This window comes from Lethenteron reissneri, chromosome 27 (genome assembly GCF_015708825.2).
Source record: "Lethenteron reissneri isolate LAM-NWPU_2019-01 chromosome 27, ASM1570882v1, whole genome shotgun sequence".
NCBI lineage: Eukaryota > Metazoa > Chordata > Hyperoartia > Petromyzontiformes > Petromyzontidae > Lethenteron > Lethenteron reissneri.
In genome coordinates, this window is record NC_083805.1 from 1,472,035 (window position 1) to 1,484,394 (window position 12,360).

Genomic DNA, 12,360 nt, shown 5'->3' on the forward strand with positions numbered 1-12,360 from the left:
GGCGGGGCAGAGCTGTCTGGACGGTGGTGCTGGCCACCCACCCCCCACCCCTCTCTCTTCTCGTGTGCTGTGCCGGCCTTCCTAGGTGCTGCCCGCTCACAGCGCATGGCCTCCCAAGCGTGTGTGCTGAAGGCTATGGGGGGGGGGATGTGCTGAAGGCTGATCCACGTGTAATTCCCGTCGAGGATTCTGTTTCAGGAGAGGTATAACCTCTCGATATGAATAAAACAGAACACTTCCCCTGTCCCATCTCCATCGCTCTCAACCCAATTTGCTGCTGTGGCACTGAAAGGCAAACCTCTAACAACACCATGATGATCATGATGCTGTAGTCGTGTTCGTGTGTGTGCCGTGACACGAGCATAGTGAAGACATGATACTGTACTACTTGCAGTGTAACGATACCATACATGCAAATAATATAACTGTAATTCGTGAAGACATTACAGCACTTGCAATGATAGTGTACTTTAAGAAATCCCTACTTGGTGAATACCTGATGCTGAACTTACAAGGTAAGACTGTACTTAAACTGAAGAGATGAAGCGATACTGTCGTGAAACAATCAGACTATGATCGGTGAAGAAATTATACTGTAACGTAATCAGTCACGAAAGCTTTAAATCTAAACGGTTCAGATGATTATATTGTACTTGCAGGGAAGAGATTAGACGAATAGGTGAGGAAACTGCTGCGCTCACGGTGAAGCGGAGGGGGCATCATCCGCCACGTTGCAGCCTGTGAGCAAAGTGTGTCTGGGCGGGCGAGCGAGTGGCGATGTTGTGTCTCACGGTGGTTGTCGAGTGTCTGGTAGCTCTGGCTGGGGTTGGCTCCGTCTTTGTGTGTCTGTGTGGGAGCTGTGAGAGGCAGCCGGGCTGCTGATCCATCAGGAGGCCTCTTAACGACCCAAGGTCGGGATTTCGGAGTTGATGAGCACGAGACCCCCCCTGGGGTCAGGCGCGAGGGGCTGCAGCCCCCCCTTAGGGGGCCGCAGTTCCCAGAGTTCATCAGCAGTGTCAAGGACGTGGAATTGTAACCGCGCTGCACACGTCCCCGTGGGCTTCAGCGAGGAGCTTTTTGCCGATAACGGCGGCGAATTGTTTAAAATGGGACGAGGATCGGGAAGCCAGTCCAGAATTTTCCTGCTGCTTGTCAACCGCTGCTGGGAAATGTTTGTCTGGAAGGCCAATTAGTGCGATGGACTTGTGAGTTACTTTAATTTGTTGTTGGTGAAACACACCCTTGTATTAACACCACACACCAACGTGACAAGAGGGTCATGCATTGTATACCACACAATGCTGCTGCATGTGACACTTTGCACGCATCGTATCGGTGTGTCTGGCAGCTCTTTTCAGCCCCTCGTGGGGACGAATACATTTTTTATAATTATATATTAATTATTTAAATGTGGTGACGTTAACTCTCGCTCCCTCGGCAAGCGACTCTTGAGATTCCCGCTAATGTTCTACAAAATGGATCTCGTAAACTGGCCTTGGCAATTTTTTGTTTCATCATTAACCTTTTTTTCTTCCTTCCTTGAACACATTACGCAGCACTCAGGGGCTCGTGAAGCACTTCATCGTGAGGGGTGCGATGTGAATTAAATCTTAACTGTGGTGGTGGGTGGAATTGTTGTTGTCGTTGTTGTTCTGATGTTGATCATTCAGAGGTGGTGATGTGAATGTGGTGGCGGCGGTAGGGGGGGGGGGGCAGGAGTTGCAGTGGGGGTCGGGTTCTTGTGGCAAAAGTGCGCTGCCCATTCCTACGGGACGGATTGTCTTTCCCGAAAGTGACCACGAAACAGCCGTGATGAGACACGTAACCTTAACCCCCCCCCCCCCCCACACGCTGTCTCCTACAAAACAAAATCACGAGCCTCTTCCTCGGCTGGGTTACATTGGCAGCGCCGTACAGCTGGTTCGACGTCGGGCACGAGGAGCTGCCGTTAGAAATTAAAAACACCGAGATGGCCGCTATAAGTCAAACGCCGAAGACGGACGTACACGTACATTTAATTTAAACACCTACCTGTAAAAGTATTGTCGTTCATGCACTTGCTTTTCTGAGTCGACTTTTAAGGCGTTTCCAAAGTTACATTTGGCAAAAAAAGATATACTGTGCGCGCAAAAGTTGGGGCGGACTTTTGTGAGCGAGGATTCTTGCGGGGGGGGGAGGGGGGCACAGCGTCGGGCGTCGTTCCTCTTCCGTGAGCCATCCCCTCGCACTCTCTCAGAGGGTCAATTCTCGGAATTCCACTCTCACCGTGAGCTCACCGCGGCTTGCTCACTCCCTCCCAAGGGAGGGGGGGACGGAGCGCTCCCCCTCACTCTGTCCACCACAGTGACCGTTCCCGTCACTCTCCTCTCTCTCAGGTGGTTGCGGCTCAGAAATCCTCGCTCTCTCCTCTTGACTTTCTAAACCTCTCTCTCTTGCAGAATGCTGATAATCTGCCATGCGCTGCCCACCGCTTTGAACGTTTCCACAACCCTCTCAACCACAAGGAGGGCCGTTTCACCGGGTGATTGAATCTCACGACGCTCGCTCACAGGAGTCCCCAGTCCCGTGATCCGCACTCACAGAAGGTTGCGAATGTTCCACTGTTGGCCCGAGCACACGTGCATGACGAGCTCCAGGCCGCTGGGCGTGGACTCCACCTCGAGACAGCGCCGGGTCTTGCGGTTTACCACGGGTCCGTTCTGTAGGGGCAGATGTTGTTACAGTGTTTTCAATGTCAGAATTGATGTCACCTGGAAGGACGTGATCTGAAAACGAGCCAGGCTCGGGGTAGTTGTGTAGTTTGTCACGTGGGTGTTGGAGTGGATGTGTGAATGCCGACATGGCACGCAAGGGGGTGGGTGGCCAAAACCACACTTCACCGTCTACTAATTTCAGAATCAGAATATTTATGCTGGAGGAATCCGATGAGATATGAAGTCTTTTTCACAGATGTCCAGTAGAGGCTGAGTCGACCTAGGAGATGTCCAAGATTGTTTAAAAAAAATCATCGCTGGTGTTAGCCATGAACGGGAATCGAATTCGGGTCGTTGGGTTCGAAGCGCAGCGCGCTGACCACGACACCAGCGCTCCCCACATACATTAGGAAGACAAAGACGCGCGCACACACACACACGCACCTGCGTGAACTCCCAGTTGTCGCGCGTGTCGGGCCCGGGCCCCCGGCAGGGCAGCAGGCGCGGGCGGCGCGTGGACCCGTCGTCCTGCAGGCAGCGCGTGTCGGGCACCTGCGTGGTGGAGCCCGTCGCCCCCACCTGGAGACGCCCATCCGCCGTGAAGCGCACCAGCTGCGGGCGCAGGTCAAAGGCAACGCACGCACGCACGCACGCACGCGTGGTCGGCGTGGGGCCCCCGGTGCAGGGGATAAAAAGGGGCCTCCTTTCCAATTGCCCCCTCCCCCATTTCTTCAGAGCCCTGGGGGTCTGGGCCACTTCGGTCACACCTCTAAAAGGCACGGTGCGGTGCACCTCCTGCACACACGCGCTAGCGATGCCGCTGTGTAAGTCTGTAGCTATCCAAGTCGACGTGTTGTCTCGGATCTCCGTCTAAGTCCTGTGGTACGCTGCCGGTTATTGAATTCATTGTCAAAGCATGAATTGCGTCCATTTTGCTTCCCCGCCACTGTTGGTGAAGTGACATGATTTAGCGTTGAAAATCGCGATGCGGTAAAAGTGTTTAAACGGTGTGCGGTTGGTATGGGCGAGTTGGTGGTGATGTTTACTGTGGTGGTGGTGGTAGTGGGTGAATAGTGCATGATGATGTTTGCAGTAATGGTGATGGAAGGTTGGTTTTATTTGTTGGCGATGTTCACATTAACGGTGGTGACGGTGGCTGGCTGGACGGGGCCAGTGACTGAATTGGCTGAGGCCCAACTCCACACTCGGCTCCAGCGCTTTCCCCCAACTCCAATCCTCCTCCCCCCACCCCCCTCTCGCCCACCCCCCTCCCATCCCCTCCTCGCCACCGCGCACTTCTTAATCTGCTGAGGTCGAGACGCCGTTTTGTGCCACGGAGAGAAAAATCCGGCTGAGCCACTCTCACTCGGCGGCGCATTCGCGGATTAATCGGCACAAAGAGACAACCCCCACCGAGAACCCCGAGACTCCACGCACGCGACCCGAACATTGCGTGCCGCAACGGTTGTTTGTTGCTGTTGTTGTTAAAATGTATCGTCGGTCACGATCTATTCGCTGTTGGATGAATGCCTTGTCGAGCCATCGCCTTCTCTGCAAACGAACCGCCTGCCCGCGATCTGATGTAATGCCGTGTGGCGGGACATCCTCTCGGCATTGTGTCCTTAAAACTCAACCGTACATTTTTTTTTTTTTGCCAGGTAAGGCCCCAAATGATAGCTCAACGAAGTGGCTTATCACGTGGACATTTATAGCAGCCAAATCCTCTAAACGCACGTTGATTCTAAATGTGGAGGGAAAAACCGGAGGAGCCAGGAGTCAGGGTCGGGATCGAACCCACGACCTCCTGCATACCAGGCGAGGCGGTTAACATCTCGTCTCCGTGGCGCCCCTTCCGTAGCTTCGCCCATCGTTCCTCCAGGCGGCGTGTCCTGCCCCGAGCCCACCGAATGTGCTTACCGGTCACGGGACGTCGTCTCTAACCTGCGGTGTCGTCCTTCTCTCTGGCCCGCGGGTCTCTCCCCATGCCTCTCGCGGAAATTTCGAGCGTTCCACCCCTCCACGCTTGGCTGCCCGCTCGTGATCTTTTATTCCGTTTACTTTGTCGAAGTCCACGGTTCATATTTTGGTGACATTATTATTTATAATAAATAAATACAATTGTGTTAGATGAAGTAAATATTAATGTGTCGTTAACCCACCCGACGCGGCCAATTAGTAAGGGCTATAACGTAAATAAAACGTGAAATTAGTTACTACTTGAGCACACCGGTGTGTCGAAGAATAGACGCACAACGTGTACAATTAGAGTACGACGTTTTTACAACCAGCTTCATCAGGCGATTTTGCCATAATTGTGAAGAAGTCTTCCTGTTTCCTGGTCTTAAACAGAGTACGGTAACGTCATCACTGTGGGCCTACCAGGTGCAATTTCCTTGTTTACGTGACAAACCTCACTAATTGGCCGTGTCGGGTGGTGGTGGGTTAGCGACACATTTACGCGGTCTAACCCAAAAAACCCTTCAATACGACGAATGATATTGGTCCCGAAAGCCTACGGTGTGAAATTTACATCATTATTCCTTAAATCGTGGGTGTTGTGTGTTTTATATAACCAGAGGCCTCGATGCTGTTTGGCCCCTGTGCCTCTGGGTGTGAATGGTCTGCGCCGTTAGTCGCGGTCGCACGTCTGCCAAGATTCCAATCCGACCCTGGCGTAGTGCTGGGTGATGGTGATGGTTGGTGACAGTGGCGGTGGTTTATGGGTGGCGGTGGTTGTTGGTGGTGGTGGTGGTTGGTGGTGGTGGTGATATTGACAATGCCCTTCCCCAAACCCTGTTTAGGGAATCCTAATCCTATTTCGGAGTACACCCGCCCCCAAATCCCTAACTCCGAATCGCGTCGTCCCCGTCTCTGCTCCATCACAAGGAGCGGGCCGGGCTGCAGGCTCAGCGGAGCGCGCAGCCTGGCTCCGAGCCTGGCTCCGAGCCTGGCTCCGAGCCTGGCTCCGAGCCTGGCTCCGAGCCTGGCTCCGAGCCTGGCTCCGAGCCTGGCTCCGAGCCTGGCTCCGAGCCTGGCTCCGAGCCTGGCTCCGAGCCTGGCTCCGAGCCTGGCTCCGAGCCTGGCTCCGAGCCTGGCTCCGAGCCAGGGAGTACGGCGCCCGCGGCCTCGCGACGACGAGCGCCGTCGCCCGGGCGCTCGTCAGCCCCCAGGGGGGCACGGGGAGGCGGGGGCGGCTCTCGCTTCGTCGCGGTCGTGGTGGGGGTGGTGGTGGTTGTCAGTGACGTCCGTCATTGGCATGGACCGTGATTTAAGGAATTAAATGACCCCCACCCTCAGCAGCTGGGCCAATCCGGCCCGCGGCCACCGGTGCAGTTGCAATGCCTGCACGTACGTACGTTGAACTTCTTTCACACCGTACGTAGCCAGACGTGCTCATCGGAGGTCCAATGATGGCACGCCCGACAGCTACACCAGTAGGCAAAGGAGAACGCACATTTGCGAGTTTTGCTATTTTTCTCTCTCCCCGCAATAGGCTTGACAATTGTGAGAATGTGTCGAGACTTGGGATCGCTGGGAGTACTTGGAAGGAGGAAGAGGAGGAAGGGAGAGTAGGAGGAGGCGAAATCTCTGGTTCCTAATGAAATCGGCGCTCTGTTGTTGCGCAGGCCCCATTAGCGGGGGTAATGGGACGCGATTGTCGGGACGTGCGTTCTAGGTTCTGTGAATGTATCATCGCTCTAATTGCCTAAAGTCAATTTGCGCTTGACGAGTGGCAATTGCCTTAATCACGGAGGCGACGGCGGTGACGTCACGAGCGGGTGGCAATGTCGGAGCGCTCAACGCTACAGAGCCAGATGGGGCTCGCTCACTCTCACACTCTCACACTTGCTGTCTCACGTTCCACATGCACCACTCTCTGACAATAGCTCAAAGACAAAGATCCCCCGTATAGGCGTAATAGACTGTTGCGGCAACCGCTTGTTGCGAGCACCTATGAAGGCTGGGATGAAACACGATGGGGTGGGTGGCCAGCACCACGCCCGGCCGCCTTTGTCTCCCTAGCGGAACACATCGCACCAGGTACTCATTTGAGGCCGAGTCGACCTAGGGGAGGCCCAAGACTGGTTCAGACATTCAGCACTGGTGTTGGTCGCTACTACACTACCACTCCATATAATGGCTGGCATGCTCGCGTTCGCTCTCACACACACACCACTCTGTATGCACCACTCTGTCACTCACACCACACTCTCACTCGCACACACTCGCTCTCATTCACGCTCTGCAAGCACTCTCTTATTTATGTATGTTGAACTTATTTCGCACTGCATGCAGCCGACATTCTCATCGTTCTTGCTCTTGAGGTCGCACACGCACTCGTTCACCGCTGAACGCACGCACACCACGCTCTCGCCGCGACCTCTGCTCGCGGGACGCGGCCAGGCTGCGCTTCGCTCATGCGGAGGGAGCTTCGTCTGCGTGGGCCGAGGGCTGCGCCGTTGTTTGCTTCTGCCCCCCCCCCCCCCCCCGGCATTGTCGTGAACATTGTTAGCGACATTGCTACCGCTCCACATCTGTGCCACTCGGGCGCCTCTGCCACAGCTGTCGGGATGCACTGCGCATGCCCGTGGTCCGCTCGCTGTGCGGTCCTCCGTTTGGGATGTGCGGCCTCTGTGCCACGGGTTCCCCCGTGCCAAGCGGCTGGGCCTGTGGGACACGGCGTCGAGCTCGGGGCCTCTGGTGTGTCTAGGCCGGGCGCGAGGCACGCGAGGCCCACAGGCCGGGTACAGCCCTCGACCTCATTCTACGCGGGCACGGGGGTGGGGGGGGCGTGAGGCTTAACCACTTCGACGCGGCCCGCAAACGATGTTTTATCTGTTCTCCCAAGCATCTGAGCTGCACTCAATGGATTCCAGAGGGGGCCATCTTTCGCGAGGCAACGACACCCTCGTGATCGGCCACCTCTTGTCACTGCAAGGGCCTCTCGTGTCCATGTAATGGTTGCCCGCCGAAGGTGGTCGAAAGTCCGATCCGACCTCGGAGTCAGGTGAAGAAGTTCCTCAGCCCTGACTGGCTAACGTCTCGGTCGCTCTGGTGGACAATGCAGCCACGGTATCCCTGGCACCGTCGCTGGCCCGTGTCACCCGTCAACGTGTCGGGCTAACTCACCTGCCCAGTGACGCTGGCCGTGCCAATGGATGGCCGCGTTAAACGGGACGCGTGGCAGGTGCGGTAACGGGACTGTCACTGGGCAGCGGCAGGAGCCAGACTCTCGCGCTCGGCAGCGCTGAGTTGGTACAGCTGGAGAACCTCGCTTCGGATCCAGGTTACAAGCCACCTGCGCTCAAACCGGGTGTTTCAAGTGTAGCGGTCGCCGCTCACTCTGAGGAAGGGCCTTGGCATATTGCGATTGGTTTTGCAGTTGATTAGGCTCAATTCCACCTCCTGGGAATTGCACGAGCGTGCATAAGATTGGTCGTTATCGGTTATAGCTGAGGGCAATGAAGAAATATCCATTAAAACCAATCGTTGTACTGTACTCTGCTCGCACGTCTCTGCTTCCCCGGCTTTTCCAGCTCGCGCTGACCAATATTGCGATCAATTGACCCCCACGACCCACACGGTGTGGAGAAGCTCCTAATCCAGCAGTGCATTGACAAAAGCATTGGACGTGTGTGTACATACATATGTGTATGTGCATGGGGAGCGGTAGTGTAGCGCTTAGTGCAATGCGCTACGAACCCGGCGACCCGGGTTCGATTCCCGCTCACGGCCAACACCGGTGACGATTATCTGAACCGGTCCTGGGCCTCCCCTAGGTCGACTCGGCCTCAAATTAGTACCTGGTGTGATTTGAAAACATCGGCACTGGGGAGATAAAGGCAGGCTGGCGTGGTGCTGGCCACCCACACCCTTGCGTGCTGTTCCGGCCTTCATAGGTGCTCGCTAACACCACTTGCCCCGAGCGTCTGTGAAGGCTACATGGTGGATCTTTGTCTTTGTATGGGGAGGCACGGTTGGCTACGTACGGTAGCAAAATAATCAACGTACATACATACAGAAATGGAATGGCAATGGGCTGTAGAATATTGTTATTATTATTATCGCGCGTGTGCGTGCGCGCGTGCGTGAATTTCTCGCCAATGTCGCTGCTCGCATGGCTGGGACATCAACGCGGTCGGCAATTCGCGCGGAATGCGGCGGCATGCCCGCCTCGGTTCTTGCGCTTCAACTTGGGCCGCCAGGCTAATTTGTGCACGCCAGTTATGGATAATTGCCAATTAAAACTTACTTTGGCGTAGAGTTTCCCATTAATTGAATGCGGCCTTAAGAGGCAATATCACCTGACCCATTTCTCAAATGTGCGCCCAATTTAGATATGCAAATTGGCACAAATGTGGGCGCATTACGTCTACGCTCGGTACACATTGAGTACCACGGAGTGCATTGCATGCTACGGTATACGCGCCGGACTGCGCGTATCCGTCGTTATCGGCTGGTGGTGTGGTCGCGACTCACTGACGAGTCCCTATTTGGCAAAGCGTGCCGGTCTCACGCGCTGCCTAATGCATCCTTAGAGGAGTAACACAACGATAGAACGTGGATGTGGCAGCAGCTCAAGGTGCCGTACAGAAACTGCGCTTGCGATTATAGAGAGAGAGGCAGTCGGTCACTCGGCAGAGGAGAAGAGGCCACTCCGGAGCCTGGGTTGGACCATGGGACAGGGAGTCGACAGCACGGGTGGCTGGGGGAAGGGAGTTCCCGACCGTGGGGGCGGCAGAGGAGGTTGAGCGACGCCCACTGAGAGAAGGTTGACCGGGGGCCTCGACAGATTTGCCTTGGCTGTTGGAGGTGGGTCGGGTGAGATGAGAGGGGAGAGGCAGGAGAGTGCGTGGAGGGGAGTAGAGTGAGATGAGAGGGAGGAAAGTGCGTGGAGGGGAGTGGAGTGATACGAGAGGGGAGAGTTAGGAGGGTGAGATGAGATTGGGAGTCATTAAATGTTGGACCGTCATGGGGGGGGGGGTCGCATGGAGTGGAGTTGAGAAATTCTGCTCGAAGCAGTGGCGTTGGAAATCATGTTCGTGCCCCCGACTCCCCCTCCCCCCCATATATTTTGCAACCGCCGGCTGTGCTGCCTACCACTCACACCGCCACCACCTTGCCCGCGTCCTGCTTGACGATGGGCGGCGGGGATGCGCGAGCCCTCGTGACCCAAGATTGAGACTTTGTGCGGTGATTTCGTGGTACGGTGATGTCGTGGTGCAGTGTACCCTGGCGCGGTGTACCCTGGCGTGGTTGCGGTGTGTCGTGTTGGTGTGGCGTGGCGTGCGCCACGGTGTGGCTTGCCCAGGTGCGCCATTGCGTGGCATCTGTGAGGCGTGGCGAGGCGTGTCGTGGTGCGGTGTCACAGCGAGGCCGAGCGTGGCGACTCGTCGCCTGCCGTGGTTGCCCCACCTGCGGCGTCCACCCGTGGCACGGGTACACGATGGCCGTGTTGTTCTCCGGGGGTCCCTGGTCCAGGCAGAAGTTGTTCGCTTTGCTGTTCCTCATCTGCACACGGGACGGCAACCCCTTTTTAAAACCAAAAAAAAATCTGAATTCCAGACCGAAATTGTTTGACATACTATACCAAAGTACGGTTCGCTACGTACGGTGCGAAAGAAGTTCTACATACATACGTACAAAGTTTAACAAGCCACGCCGTGACTGCACTAAATCTATTTATGCTCGTTTGAGAATTACTTTGTCGACTTGTAGCGGGGCGCCGCTGCGTAGGGATCCGCGGACGACTCGGAGGTGCCAGGAAGAACCACGGACGAGCATGGAAGGCAGCAGCAGCAGCAGCCAGGCAATGATAAAGGGGCTCCAAACCCCCCTCTGCCCCAATCTCTGCAGTCCTCTACATATTAAGATGTTTTGAGCCGTTTAAGGTTGAGTCGCGTTAACCAGGAAAACACGAGTCTCAAGACTTTTACTTCGGGAGGGATCCTGCCAAGTTTTTTTTATACCTCAGTCGCGGCTCAATTAGTCAATCAATGAAGTTGTGATTTTACTTTGGCAATGAAATGGAATGAATTCCCTGCTGGTATTTGGCGAGGAAATTGCTCCGTCTGATCTCCCGTGTTTTGATCGTGCCTGGTCCTGCGTGGGATATCGAGCCGGCCCCATGTCGGGGGTTTGTCGCGCGTCGGAGCGAAGCGTCCTGTGAATGATGATGGACGCGGTCATTGACGTGGGAGTTTTGAACGATCGCGGCAGTGAAGAGTTTTAAAACGAATCCACTGCTGGTATGAAGGCCTCATCCAAGCTGCTGCCATCTCCCCTAATCCTGCAACGTAACAATCGACCTTAGCCACTGCACATTAAGTTATTTGTTAAATGTTAGTTGGTGGATCACACAAACATTGTGTGACCCCCACAATCTTCCTGTGCATACCCTGGCTTGCCGAGAGAAGACTGTGCGGCAAAGTGCGGACTAATCTCCATCTGTTTCCATCTGTATGGGATACAGTGTTGGACCTTCGCACATGTAGATTTTTCTCCGGGTACTCCGGTTTCCTCCCACTGGTAAAAATACTTGTTAATTGGCTGAAAACACCTTCATATATAGAGGACTTCAGAGCTGGGGGGGGGAGGGGAGTTGATGCCGGCACACTGAGTGGCTGCTGCCTTCCCCGCTTCGAGAGCGCGCGAATCCTGTGCGGCGCGCTACAAGTCTCAATTGTTATTCTCGCTCCATCTCCGCGATGGGCGTCCTCTCGGACTCGTCCCATTCCTTGACCGCCACTCCCTTCGTCGTTCTTGACGTTCGGCCATGATGCTCATGCCACTTCCAATCCAGAAATCGAGCGGCTCTCCTCTTGAGGGCCACGCACGCATCAGCTGCGGCGTGTCCCGGGCTGCCATGCCCCCACAGGTTTGAGAAGGTTTGTTAATCAGAAAATAGTTTAAATTGACTTTGAGCAGTTCCCACCCGTGGCGCTCGTGTGACACTCCCACTGCAATCCAATTAATTTTAACCGGCCCTCTACGTCACTTGGGACCCGCGTGCACACATACACACACACACAAAGACCTCTATCTTCATTTGTACCGCGAAATAATCATTACTCTGCTGATGAGACACTGAAAGTTGCAACGGGTCCGGTGTTTGCTTTTATTAAAGCAATGCTGTTGAAATACAAATAACTCCCAGAAGGCCGTGTGGCCGATTAGATGTGTAATTTGAGTTTCGTTTTACGTGGAGAGACAAGTGTGGGCAGGTGGTAGTAGGCGCGACGTCGTCTTTGTTATTTTGCATCTCAATTTGATTCGGCGCTCTCTGCGTCGCGTGGGACGCGTGTCGCCATCATCCGGCGCGTGCGGCGAGTAAAGCGGCTTGACTTGTATTTGCGCCGCGACTGGCGACGCCGACGAGGGCGATAGCGCAATTGGGATAACTCTTTTAAAAAATGTTAACACTTATATGGGACTATCGTTTTTAATGGAAAAATCACGAATACACTGTAACATGATAACAAATGTAATGTTAATAAGCTTCAAAAAGTCAGAGTCTCCACTTGTTCGCCATCATTGTCAACGGACGCCCGAAATCTTCTCCAGGTGGTCTCCAGAGCCCGGAAGCACAACACTTTTTGTGGTATTGTTGCAATTTCTCTGAAGTGTCAACATTTATTTTTGAAGCGCACCCCAGTATTATAAAATG

At 54.8% G+C, this 12,360-nt stretch overlaps 1 protein-coding gene across 1 annotated transcript in view; it reads right to left on the bottom strand.

Moving 5' to 3' along the window:
- Positions 1–218: 218 nt before the first annotated feature.
- Positions 219–12,360, bottom strand: part of GALNT9 (polypeptide N-acetylgalactosaminyltransferase 9) — a 35,840-nt gene continuing 23,698 nt past the window's right edge. The window contains exons 11-13 of the mRNA XM_061561024.1: positions 10,110–10,205; positions 3,138–3,305; positions 219–2,699 (exon numbers count right to left, since the gene is read on the bottom strand). Coding sequence (XP_061417008.1) covers positions 2,577–2,699; positions 3,138–3,305; positions 10,110–10,205 — 387 coding nt within the window. The 3' untranslated portion in view covers positions 219–2,576. The remainder of the gene's footprint in view (positions 2,700–3,137; positions 3,306–10,109; positions 10,206–12,360) is intronic.